At 45.5% G+C, this 13506-nt stretch overlaps 1 protein-coding gene across 2 annotated transcripts in view; it reads left to right on the forward strand.

Annotated features, from left to right (window-relative positions):
• The first annotated feature begins 1444 nt into the window (after positions 1-1444).
• The window catches only part of cfap36 (cilia and flagella associated protein 36), a 94238-nt gene continuing 82176 nt past the window's right edge, over positions 1445-13506 (forward strand). Inside the window, exons 1-2 of one of the 2 annotated variants that reach the window (XM_078229891.1) lie at positions 1445-1604; positions 1911-1975. In XM_078229891.1, coding sequence (XP_078086017.1) covers positions 1511-1604; positions 1911-1975 — 159 coding nt within the window. In that variant the 5' untranslated portion in view covers positions 1445-1510. The remainder of the gene's footprint in view (positions 1605-1910; positions 1976-13506) is intronic. The other variant, XM_078229890.1, reaches the window with a different exon arrangement.

Consider the following 13506-nt stretch of genomic DNA (forward strand, 5'->3'; position numbering starts at 1 on the left):
TGGTCTTCAGGATACAATACTAGGCTTTTGGAGGCCTTCTCCAGCATCTCCGCTAGTTCTATTGCCTGGGTAAGGTCAAGGTTACCTTTCTCCAGTAGTTTGAGTCGAATGTACGACGATCCGCCTCCCGCCACAAACGCATCTCGGACGAGCTCATTCATACTCTGCTCAGCCGACACAGCTTTGCAGTTACAGCCCCTGGCGAGCTGTAGGAGCTCGTTCGCGTATTCCTCCATCGTTTCGCCAGACTGCCGTCGTCGAGTGGCTAAGAGGTAACAAGCGTGTATTTCGTTGGGCGGTTTAATATAATGCTTCTTCAGAAGCTCGAGGGCCTTTGTGTAATCGGTGGCCGCACGGATCGCGAGGTAGACGGTGTTGCTTACCCTCGCATGGAGGACCCGGAGTCTGTCATCATCTGTGGTGACCGCTGCGGAGGCTGCCAGGTAGTCCTCAAAACACTTCAGCCAGTGGTCGAAGGTGTTAGAGGCGCCCACCGCACGTGGATCTAGTGTAAGGCGTTCAGGCTTCAGTATCTGCTCCATACTCTCTTTTTTTTCTTCGATGAGAGTTTATTTACAGCAAATAAAATTGATGCGCGTTATCACACACGAGGCTTGATGCTCAGGAAATAAAGGCTTTTATTTGCTGTAACAAGGCAGCTACTAATTATATACACGATCCCAGACTGAGGGGTCCCAGACAGAGCAGGGACCTTTATACCTCTCCCAGGAGGCGGAGCCCGACTGGGATGTACCACAATGCTACAATACTACAATACAAAGGTGTAACAACCCCACCCTAACCCCAACAGCAACAAGTAGAACAACCCATCCCTAACCCCAACAGCAACATATATACATACTTGTAGTACTGGCCAGACCCTGGCTCAGTACTATCTAGTGGGAACCAACGATGGTTCACCACAGGTAGAAAGTGGGAGATTCCTGGTAGAAGGAGAAAAAAAAACGAAAATTTTTTTTCAGGATAGCAAGTGGGAGAGTCTTTAAAGTATACTTGCGTTTAAATGGTGCCAAAATATCCTAAAGTATTTAACAGTATGGGAAAATAGGGGCTATGATAATGTCGATCTTTTGGTTGCATGTCCAGCGTTATAAATTGAAAGCATATTTATATACATCGAGACAGTGACCAGCAGCCAGGCTCCAAGATGCACCCATCTGCTGGTCAATCGAAAAACAAACCGTACATTTTATGCAGTCTGTCATAATTGGGATTGTGACCGAGGCTTTTTTCCCCCCCCCCTCCCCCTCCCCCTCCCTCCCCTAAAAAATGTAAGGAATGCTTGAGGTTGAATCCACCAGAGGAACAAACAGACCGGGGTTTATGCGGCGGGCTGACGTGCCCCTCCTGGTTGATCTTTAAACAACATTGGGCTGTTGCTCTCAGCGCCGAAACTTGTTGGTCGTCATGGAAACGTGTGCAGAGCCGCTTGCATCCGGGTACACGGGGGCGTGCGGGGCGGCCGGCTCCGGCGCTCTGCTCTGGGAAAATGGAAGAGTGGGTGGTGGAGGGCATCGCCGGCTTCCTCAGCAGCTCCTGTTGGACTATTCCAGTCACCGATTTTATCGAGCAAAACTGTGCAGGTGAGGAGCCACTTCGACGGCGCTTCTATTTCGTTTATGTATTTTCAAGGTTTTTCTTTAAATGTATATATTCTTTAGGTGGTTTGTGATTTATCAAAGCTTTCTAGGCCTTATGTGATTTGTCAACACAACATTTCCTGGGTCGCAGGGACGTGCTGCTTGGGGGTTATTTGCTTGTCGTCATTTTTTTTAAGATGAGCTCACTTATTTACAAAACCTTTTTTTAAAAAAAGTGCTGCCGACTGGGGCAATTGATAGGGGACACGAAAACAGACAAACTGATGTAAATGCTTGTTTCTATTTCAGTTTTTGATGATGAAGAAGAAAATAAATTATCATATACAGAAATCCATCAGGATTACAAGGGCCTGGTGAGTTCGCTCGTTTGTGCAGTTTTAGTGTCCTGCTATTGTCACCTATTTTATTACAGCCGATCAACGTTGTAGAAGCCAGCAAAACCTGACATGATAAAGGAGATGTCAGGAAAATAAGTTGTGTATATATTCTTGGGAATTCTGACATCCCTGCTGAAACATAATGATGGCTTGGCGGAAATTTCCTTCGTGGGCACCATTAGGGAAAACGTTCTATCCTTTAAACATGTTGTATACGAATTAAAACTTTTCATTATGCTTGAATCTACTGAAAGATAATGCATTCTCATTCTTCAGATTGCTGTCCTGATTATGGGAAATGAATTTTTTTGAACCAGCCATTTTTCAAGTTATATGGAAAAATAAATATTACTATAATAATGAAATCATTCAATTTTAACTGAAATGTTAGATACTTGTGCTCATCCTATGTTATTTTCCTACTTGTTTTCCCGTCTCTCTTAGTTTTTCACCCCTAACAGTAATATTTCTCAATTCACGTCTACTCTCCTGACATTATTTCAACTAAACCGCTGATCATGCAACTTTTATTCCTGGTCCACATGATAGCTGATTTTGTAACGGTTTCTCTAGTATTGTCCCCTCCATTTCAAACCTGTCATCACCACTTTCCTAAAAAAAATACCTTGACCTTGCAAACTACCATCACCTCTGCAAAGTCCTTGGAAGTTCTGTCACCTGCTGAACCCATAGCCGTCTATTCCACAATTCCATGCTTGTTGCTTGTAGTGAATGAAGCCCAGTCCATAACGCAAACCAGCCTCCCATCTATTGACTCTGTCTACACTTCCCGCTGCCTCAGAAAAGCAGCCAGCATAATCAAGGATCCCACATATCCCAGACATACTCTCTTCCAACTTTTTCCGTCAGAAAAAAGATACAAAAGTCTGAGGTCACATAAGTCTGAGGCCAACTCAAGAACAGCTTCTTCCCTGCCGCCATCAGACTTTTGAATCGACCTACCTCACATTAAGTTGATCTTTCTCTACACCCCAGCTATGATTGTAACACTACATTCTGCACCCTCTCCTTTCCTTCTCTATGAACGCTATGCTTTGTCTGTACAGTGTGCAAGAAACAATACTAAGAACATAAGAATTAGGAGCAGGAGTAGGCCATCTATCCCCTCGAGCCTGCTCCATCATTCAATAAGATCATGGCTGATCTTTTTGTGGACTCAGCTTCACTTACCCACCCGCTCACCATAACCCTTATTTCCTTTACTGTTCAAAAATCTGTCTATCTTTGCCTTAAAAACATTCAATGAGGTAGCCTCAGCTGCTTCACTGGGCAGGGAATTCCACAGATTCACAACCCTTTGGGTGAAGAAGTTCCTCCTCAACTCAGTCCTAAATCTGCTCTCCCTTATTTTGAGGCTATGCCCCCTAGTTCCCATTTCACCTGTCAGTGGAAACAACTTCTCTGTTTCTATCTTATCTATTCCCTTCATAGTTTTAGATGTTTCTATAAGATACCTTCATTCTTCTCAATTCCAATGAGTATAGTCTCAGTCTACTCAGTCTCCCCTCATAAGCCAACCCTATCAACTCTGGAATCAACCTAGTGAACCTCATTTGCACTCTTTCCAGTGCCAGTACATCCTTTCTCAAGTAAAGAAACCAAAACTGTACACAGTACTCCAGGTGTGGCCTCACTAGTACCTTGTAAAGCTGCAACATAACCACCTCATTTTTAAACTCCTTCCCTCTAGCAATGAAGGCTAAAATTCCATTTGTGTTCTTAATTACCTGCTGCATCTACAAACCAAACCTCCTTGTATAGTAATACTTGTGACAACAAATCAAATCAAATGCTCTCCAATAAGCTTTTGCCCTGCCACAACACTGAAATGGTCCTTATTAAAGTCACTTTTGAAATCCTATGTTCACTATCCCTCCTCATCCCTCTTGACCTGCCTGCAGCCTTTGACGTTTACCACATCCTCCTCCAATGCCTCTCTATTATCAAGTTAAGTGAGACTACGTTTGTTTGGTTCCATGCTTATCCATCCAGTCGTAGCAAGAGAATCGCCTGCAGTGGCCTCCCATTTCTGCATGGTTATCCCTGGAGTCCCCAAGGATCAGTTCTTGGCCTCTTCCAATTTTCATAGAATCGTACAGTGCAGAAGAGGCCCTTTGGCCCATCAAGCCCACACCGACACATTAGAAACACCTGAACTCCCAACTAATCCCATCTGCCAGCACTTGGCTCATAGCCCTGAATGTTATGATGTGCCAAGTGCTCATCCAAATACATTTCTGCAACTGCCTCAGTACTCAACGCCGACAACTGCCAATCTCCAGACGCAATTCTACAATTCATCCGCTTCATTCTGGACCACAACCTTCAACAGCCAGTTCTTCATCCAGACACACGGAACAGCCATGAGGACCAAATTCGCACTTCAATATGCCAACATCTTCATGCATAGGTTCGAACAAGACCTCTTCACCGCACAGGACCTTCACCCGCTACTATACACTGGATACATTGATGACATTTTCTTCCTTTTGGACTCACGGCGAACAATCACTGAAACAACTACATGATGACACCAACAAGTTCCATCCCACCATCAGATTTACCATGGATTACTCTCTAGAATCGGTTGCATTCTTGGACATACGCATCTTCATCAAGGGTGGCCACCTCAGCACTTCACTGTACCGCAAGTCCACAGATAACCTCACGATGCTCCACTTCTCCAGCTTCCACCCTAAACACGTTAAAGAAGCCATCCCCTACAGACAAGCCCTCCGTATACATAGGATCTGCTCGGATGAGGAGGAATGCAACAGACACCTAAAGACGCTCTCGACAGAACAGGATATGGCGCTTGACTCATCAATCAACAGTTCTGACGTGCCACAATGAAAAACTGCACCGACCTCCTCAGAAGACAAATGCGAGACACGGCAGACGGAGTACCCTTCGTCGTCCAGTACTTCCCCAGAGCGGAGAAGCTATGACATCTTCTTCGGAGCCTTCAACATGCCATCGATGAAGACGCATATCTCGCCAAAGCCATCCCCACACCCCCACTACTTGTCTTCAAACAACCGCGCAACCTCAAACAGACCATTGTTCGCAGCAAACTACCCAGCCTTCAGGAGAACAGTGACCACGACACCACACAACCCCTGCCACAGCAACCTCTGCAAGACGTGCTGGACCATCGACACGCATGCCATCATCTCACGTGAGAACACCATCCACGGTACATACTCTTGCGACTCGGCCAATGTTTGTCTACCTGAAACGCTGCAGGAAAGGGGATGGTACGTCGGCGAGACCATGCAGACGTTACGACAACAGATGAATGGACACCGCTCGACAATCACCAGGCAGGAGTGTTCCCTTCCTGTCGGGGAACACATCAGCAGTCAAGGGCATTCAGCCTCTGATCTTTGAGTAAGCGTTCTCCAAGGTGGCTTTCAAGACACACAACGCAGAATCGCCAAGCAGAAACTGATAGCCAAGTTCCGCACACATGAGGACTGCCTCAACCGGGATCTCGGGTTCGTGTTATACTATCTGTAACCCCCATGACTTCCCTGGGTTTGCAAAATCTTACCAACTGTCCTGGCTTGAGACAATTCACAACTCTTTAACCTGTGCTTAACCCTCTCTCCACTCGCATTGTCTGCACCTGTAAAGACTTGATTACCTGTTAAGACTCGCATTCCAACCATTATCTTGTAATTGAGTCTGTGTCTATATATGCCCTGTTTGTGAACCAAACTCTTTACTCACCCGATGAGGGGGCAATGCTCCGAAAGCTCGTGCTACCAAATAAACCCTGTTGGACTTGAACCTGGTGTTCTGAGACTTCTTACAATACATTTTAAAGGATGTGAGGACAATCCGCCTCTACCTCTCTCCCAGGCAACTCATTCCAGACCGTCACCACCCTCTGGGTAAAAATGTTTTTCCTTACAACCCCCCTAAATCTCCTGCACCTCACCTTAGACCTATGTGCCTCGTGACTGGCCCTTCAACTAAGGGGAACAGCTGTTCCTTATCCACTCTGTCCATGTTTCTCATAATCTTGCACACCTCGATCAGATCGCCCCTCAGTCTTCTCTGCTCCAATGAAAATGACCCAAGCCTACGCAACCTCTCTTCATAAATGTTCCATCCCAGGCAGCATCATGGTGAATCCTCTCCAGTACAATCATATCATTTTGAGAACGTGGCGACCTGAACTGCACACAATACTCTAGCTGTGGCCTCACCAAAATTCTATATAACTCCAACATGACTTCCCTGCTTTTGTAATCTCTGTCTCGATTGATAAAGGCCAAGTGAAAAATTTGCCTAGTCGGGGAGAGTCAATGATATTGTTGCTTTGCTGCCAAGAATGGGATAATATAGGTTTAAGTAAACATTTTGCTTCATGTGACTTTTTCAACAATTCTTTAAGAATAGAGGACCGCTTTGTGACATCACCTTGAGTAGTCTGGTAACAATAGTAATTTTGCAGTGATGTGATCAGACTAGGGTAGAACTTAATTTTGTTTGTACTGTTGAGATTTCGCCTTACTAAGAAACATTGTCTATATTCTTCAACATGGTGCTCCTCATTTCCCTTGCTGCGTAGTAATTTTGTGAGGAGAACACTATGCAGTAGAGAAAGACTGCAAAGAGCATCCTGTAGCAAATCAAATGGAACTCCCAATAATTTATTTTCTGTCTTTAATAAGTGGCTAGTCTGGCTGTCACCACTTGCTAGCAGTATACTATTGCAAAAAGACAGCTGAGTGCATAAACCTCTCCCACTAATACATAGCTTCTTCATCAACAAGCTCTATGTGATGGCTTCCTGTGGTGATGTATGTAAATTGGGCATCTCACAGACTTATTCTAAACTACAGGGGACTCGGAGTAGACCTGGCTCCCAGAAATGTTGCATACAGGCCCATTAGCATGTGGTTACATGCTAGTGCCCACAAACTAAACGTCCAGCTATGAATAAATTGCTGCAATGCTTTGTGAGTGTCTTGAGAGAGAGAAGAACGATCCTGACAAATTCCAGAGTGGGAGTAAGTCGGTAATTTGTCATCTATCAGGCAGCTTCTTGGCAATTCCTGCAGTAGAGCTGATAGCAAACAATACCAGTTTCATTCTTTTCTTTGGACAGTTCGAGCAATGCTGTGAGGGGTGCCCTGATGATTGTGCAACTCAGGGTCTCCATACTATTTGCGCAGCTCCATGTCCCAGGGAGGGAACTCCAGCTTTAGGTGTATGTTGGCACAACATGGGAAGAAACAGTTACTAGTTATAAGCACTCCCTCAATTGGCATAGAGCATGAGTGCCATGGATTACTTCCAATGTTGGGAGAGATCATGTCTCATTGGATAGCCACCAGTCAGTTAGGTGATGTACTTTGTGATCTATGTTGCTTCAATGGGTGCTCGGAGCTTATAGAGTCACCTTTAGACAGGGGGCTTGCTAATTCATGCACTAGGCAAGACAAACTCAACAAAGAAAGACACCTGTCTTTCACATTGGAAGTGGAAATGTAAGAACCATTTGTCCTGGCCTTACTGATGGCCTTTTGCAGGTTGACTCGTGCAAGACAGCAGTGATTACAGAACTTACAAGGTTAAATGTTGACATTGCTGCGCTGCACGAAACAAGGCTCGCTCAAAGTGCTTCCCTTAAAGAGAAACACTACATATTCTTCTGGCTGGGGAAATCTCAAGAGGTGAGTATGGAATGGGTTTCACAGCAAATAAACATTCAACTCCCGATAATTGAAACCCCACAGAGAAGGCTGAGAAAGACTTCTTAGTCTTTGTTTGCAACCAGTGGAGGGTTAATTAGTCTCATGTGCATCTATGCCTCAACACTCACCTCCACCCTAGATATCAAGGATCAATTCTATGAGGCATTTGACTCTGCCATCAGAAGAATTACCAGCATTGAGGGACTATACCTTCTAGGGTTCATCAACTTGAGGGTTGGTTGTGACTACACAGCTTATCCAAGTACATAAGGCATCAGGGAAATGACAAGATGAACGTGGACAGAAGTAGCTGGAGCTGTGCTGTTGCCATGGACTATGTGACGAGCAGCTACTTCCAAATCAAGTCGTGCAAGGTGTCCTGGAGAATTTCAAGATCATGCCACTGGCACCAGCTAGATCTCGTCATGACCAGAGTTACCACCCACAGCATTGTCTTCATCATTTGTAGTTATGACAGAATTGACTGTGACACTGACCACTCCTTGGTGTGTAACATGGTCAGACCTCAGCCAAAGAAACTCCTGGAAGAAAGGTCATCCTCAGATCAACACTCGCTATATCACTGGCCCAGAAAAGACCTAGGAGTTCCTCAACATCCTCAGTCAGGCTCTCTGGGACAACAACACCCAAAGTCAGATTGCAGTGTCAAAAGTGGGATACGCGACACTATCCTTAACTCTGCACTCATTGCACCTGGGAAAAGAGATCAGAGGAATGCTGACTGGTTTGATGTGTACTGGATTGAAATGGGGCCTGTTACTGCAATCAAGAAAGATCCCCCGTGAACTACAAACAAAATCTAGCTGCTCTCTGAGCTGTCAGAATCAAGTCTCAGTATTCACCAATCAATACTGATTGAAACTCTACAACAACACGCAATCCTCTGAATCTGGGGATGCTAGAGGGATGTATGAAGCCTTGAGACGAAACACCCTGAGGCCTTGTTCATCATGGCTGGGGACCTCAATCAGGCCAAGCTCAAGAGCATCCTACCAAGTTACCACCAACACGTCTCCTGTTCCACCAGAGGCCCAAACATCCTAGACCACTGCTACACAAATATCAAACATGCCTACTGCTCTATCGCCTGCCCACACTTTGGCAGATCAGACCACAAGGCTATGCTCCTGCTCCCGGCTTACAAGCAAAAACTGAAGCAGGAGAATCCGTCAAAGAAAATCATGCAGTGTTGGTCTGAGAAATTGGATGATCTCCTATGGGACTGCTTAGAGTCAGTGGACTGGTCAGAACTTAAAAACTCTGCGACCAGCCTGAACGAGTGCGCCACTACAGTAACTGACTTCATTAGTAAGTGTGCAGAAGACAATGTGCCAAAGAAGCAAATCCGCATGTTTCCCAATCGGAAACAATGGATGAACAGGAATATCCACTGCTTGCTGAAGTCTAGGTCTGAGGCGTTCAAGTCAGGCGACTCTGACCTATACAAGAAAGTCAGATATGATCCAAGAAGATCCATCAAACATGTCAAAAAATAGTACCGGACCAAGCTAGAGTCCCAGGCTGGCCACACGGACCCCCGCTGACTATGGCAAGGTCTGCAAGACATAACAGGCTACGAGATGAAGGCATGTAAAATTGCCGGCTCCAACACACCCCTCCCCGATGAGCTCAATGCATTCTATGCCTATTTTGAGCAAGAGGTCAGCGAGAGCATGCCCTCCAGCTTGAAAGTCTCGGATGAACCTGTATCTGAGGATACGATTGCAGATGTCAGAGCAGCCTTCTTGAAAGTCAATCCACGGAAAGTGACTGGCCCGGATGGGGTACCAGGACGAGCACTCAGATCCTGTGCGTATCAGCTGAGGGGGGTATTTGCAGACATCTTTACAACAATCTGAGGTCCCTATCTGCTTCAAGAAGATGACCATCATCCCAGTGCCAAAATAAAGCCCAGCAGCGTCTGGTGACTATCGTCCGGTGGCTCTGACATCCAACATTATGAAGTGCTTCGAAAGGTTAGTCATGGCACGAATCAATTCCAGATTACCGGATTGCCTGGAACCACTACAGTTTGCCGCAATAGGTCCACAGCAGATGCCATTTCCCTGGTCCCATTTCCCAGAGCCTTTCAACATCAGTGGGATAAAGCAGGGCTGTGACCTGGTGCCAACTCACTTTGGCATATTTTCTTCATACTGCTATTGTATGCTTTTAACATCTCAAATGAGAGTATCTACCTGCATGCAAGAGCTGATGGTAAGCTGTTCAACTCGGCAAGATGGTGCACCAAATCCAAAGTGTGTAATGTCCTAGTCCAGTGGTTCCCAAAGGGTGCGGCGCGCCACACTGGTGCGGCGAGAGAGGATGGCAAGTGTGGCGGGAAGATTTAAGGACAATCAAGGAAACATTTAAACATGGTTTCAACAAGCATTGTTTTATACTTCCTGGATGTCCCATGATCATATTATAAAGTAGTTGTGTTCTATGTTATGAATCAAGCACTGCCAGGAGTTGTTTTTTTTTGTTTTTGAATGTATTTCTTATCAATAAAAAATTTGGTGTGGCGCGAGCAAATTTTTATTCTGAAAGTGCAGCCCAGTGAAAAAAGTTTGGGAACCACTGTCCTAGTCCTATGAGCTGCTATTTTCTGATGATGCCGCGCTGGCATCCCAAACTGAAGTCCACTTGCAACAGCTTTTAGATCAGTTCCCGTGGGCCTGCAAGGAGTTTGGGACTGATTATCAGGAAGACCAAATTTATGGGCCAAGATGTGGAGACTACATTTTTCATCAACATTGACAACCTCGCTCTGTAGTTTGTTGACAACTTCTTCACAAACCATGGATCAACAATTACCAGCAACCAGTTCCTTGATGCCAAAGTCAGCAAAAGGATTGCCAAGTCTGCAGCTGGCATGTTAAAATTGAGTGTGGGCCAACAGCAAATTAACATAAATTACAAAGCTCCGTGTGTACTGAGCTTGTGTTTTCATCATCCTCCTTTTCAGGTGGCGAGGCATGGACAACTTATGCAAGTCAAAAGTGGCTGAACAGTTTCCAACTTGGCTGCCTCAAATGAAACTGGGCATCTCCTGGCAAGACAGAGCGCCAAATATGGAAGTGCACCATTCAGTAATTCCGAGCATGTTTGTCATTTTGAGTCAGCGACCACTCCATTGGCTGGATCATAAGAGCTGAATGGATGATGGTTGCATCCCCAAAGCTATGCTGTATGGCCAGCTTGCTATCGGCACACCACCAACACATTTCCCACTTCAGCGATACAAGGCTGCCTGCAAGTGAGGTTTCAAATGAACCAGAATTAGAGTAGATGCATGAGCAGCTCTGAGTGCTGATTGGAATGCCTGGAGACAAGAAATCAGGAATGTTGAGGGAAAAGTCTAGCACAAAAGAAATGACCAGATGGTCGAAAAGATACCCCATCCAAAAGAAAAAAGCAATAGTGGACCTTGAGCCAGCACCATTTATCTGTGCCAGCTTTGGAAGGGACTGCCATTCATGAAGCAGCCTCTACAGTCATAACAAATGATGTTCATTACAGAAGTGACATACACATTGGGCACAGCCTACTGTCTCCTGAGACAGATGGATGCTCCTATCCAGTTTCACAATGGCCATAAGCTCGACATTTTATGTGGCAAATGTTTTATAAAGGTACGCTGTAAATTTGCTTTTGTACTCTAAATTTATAACATTTTGGATCTGTATGCCTTATTATCTTCATTCTGCAGCCTGACTGTATCCACTTCAAGTTTGTCACTGTCATCCTCACAATACCCACAAGTCATCAATACCCACTGTCATTCCCACAATTTTGCATCATCTGCAAATTTTGAAATTGTGACCTGCACATCCAAGTCTCGGTCATTAATTTAGGTAGAGGAGAAACAGTGACCCTTATACTGACCCCTGGGGAACCCCACTTTATACCTTTCTCTGGTCCAAAAAACAACTGTTCACCATTTCTCTCTTTCCTGTGTTATGATCCCAGTTGATGTTATAACTGGATAGGAAGATCCCAGAATGGAACCATGGCTCAAAACACCATAACTTTTACATTTCTTTAGAAAACATAGAGCAACAGAATCACAGGACTGCTAATTAGTTTTAAACAACAAGAAAAGCATTGTTAAACATGAAAAATTTGATTACAATCCAATATTCCTTTAATCCCCCTTTTAGCTTCACAAATATACATAGATTTTAAGGCTAACATGGGTTACAAAGTATATCTTAAACTGTAATGGTCTCAGTAACACACAGTCCCTTTAAACACACAGACGGGCTGGTAAGACACAACATTCTGCTCTGAACCCAAGTGAATGTCTGGATTTCTCCTCAAAATTCCCTAGATGATTCTTATACCGTGAACCACCTTGTCTCACTGAACTCTGGCTTCCTCACAAATGATTGAATTTTCTGTTTTCAAAAAGACACACACTTTCAAATCTTCTTTTAAACAATGCTTCCTTTCAGGTGTGTCCAAAGCACCTATGCCCTCGAAGTTGATGATGAGTTTGAGAACACAGTAGACAAAGGGAATCATACGACTGCATGCTGGATGCGATAGTTCCGAGAGAAAATAAATTCACACAATCGTTCCGATCAGGAAGTGTGTGAGAAATAAGAAGTTATAAATCTGGAGCAAAAGCTTGATACCAGAGCACAGAGTAACATCAGCCTGTTCAGACTATACCAGAAGATTGTTTCTGAAAATTTGAAAGAAAATGATTGCTCAGTTTTTGAGATCTTTTCGTTGGGTAATGTCATTCTAATGGTATCACTGGGAACTGAGATTCGATAGCTAGGAATCACCCAAATCAGAGGAACACGTGAAGCAGAGTTTGCAACGTTACCCTTCATGCAGACAGTAAAAAAAGGATAGAGAAAATAAATATTGATTCACATGAGTTCCAGAATCAAAGTTCAATGAGGCTTTCCTTCACCTGAGGTCAGTGGACCGAAAATTGATGTTGTAGTGGATGTGAAAGGGGGGAGAGAGGAGCGAGGGTTTGAGGGAAGTGAAAGGGGGAGAGAGAGGAGAAAGGAGAGAGAGAGAGAGAGGGATCTGTCAGCGCCATTTATCTGTGCTAGCTTTGGAAGGGACTGCCATTCATGAAACAGCCTCTACAGTCATAACAAATGATGACTGCACAGTGGCCCTGCACTGCCAGCCTCCAAGTTGCTGGCCAGCTCAATCTCTGGCCAGCTACACGACTCCCACAATGCTCTCTGTTCCCCCCACCCCTCCCTCCCCCACTGATTTTTTTTTTTGCCCCCACCCCGATTGCTGGCCTCCCTCCTTCCCACACGGATCCCAACTACAAAGTGGCAGCGGGACCCTCCCACCCCACGGATCGCCCCCTTGGCACTGCCCCATGCCTGATGGGCAGTGCCAAGATGCCCCCTGGGCATTGGCACTTTCCTCCCTGGGTAGTGTCAGGGGCCCAGGCTGGCACTGCTAGGGTGCCAATGTCCAGGGGGGCACCCCCTGCCCGACCCTCTGGGCAGGGGGTGCCCTCCCTTCATTCCAGCGGGGCTGGGCCACTAATTCCCCTTTAATGGGAAGCTGGTGTAATCCCCGCTGGAGTGAAATACTCTGGTGGGGTGGGAGATGCTAGTGGGCCCGGAGACTTCAGTCCCGGGCCTGCTGATCGCATGCAAATGAAATTGAAATTACCATTTAAATGGTCTGTGCAACTCCCTGCCAGTTTTTGGTGCGGAGCAGACGCCACTGGAAATCCGGTGCTGGGAGACGCAAGCGAATGCTCGCGCA

The sequence above is a fragment of the Mustelus asterias genome, chromosome 15 (genome assembly GCF_964213995.1).
Source record: "Mustelus asterias chromosome 15, sMusAst1.hap1.1, whole genome shotgun sequence".
NCBI lineage: Eukaryota > Metazoa > Chordata > Chondrichthyes > Carcharhiniformes > Triakidae > Mustelus > Mustelus asterias.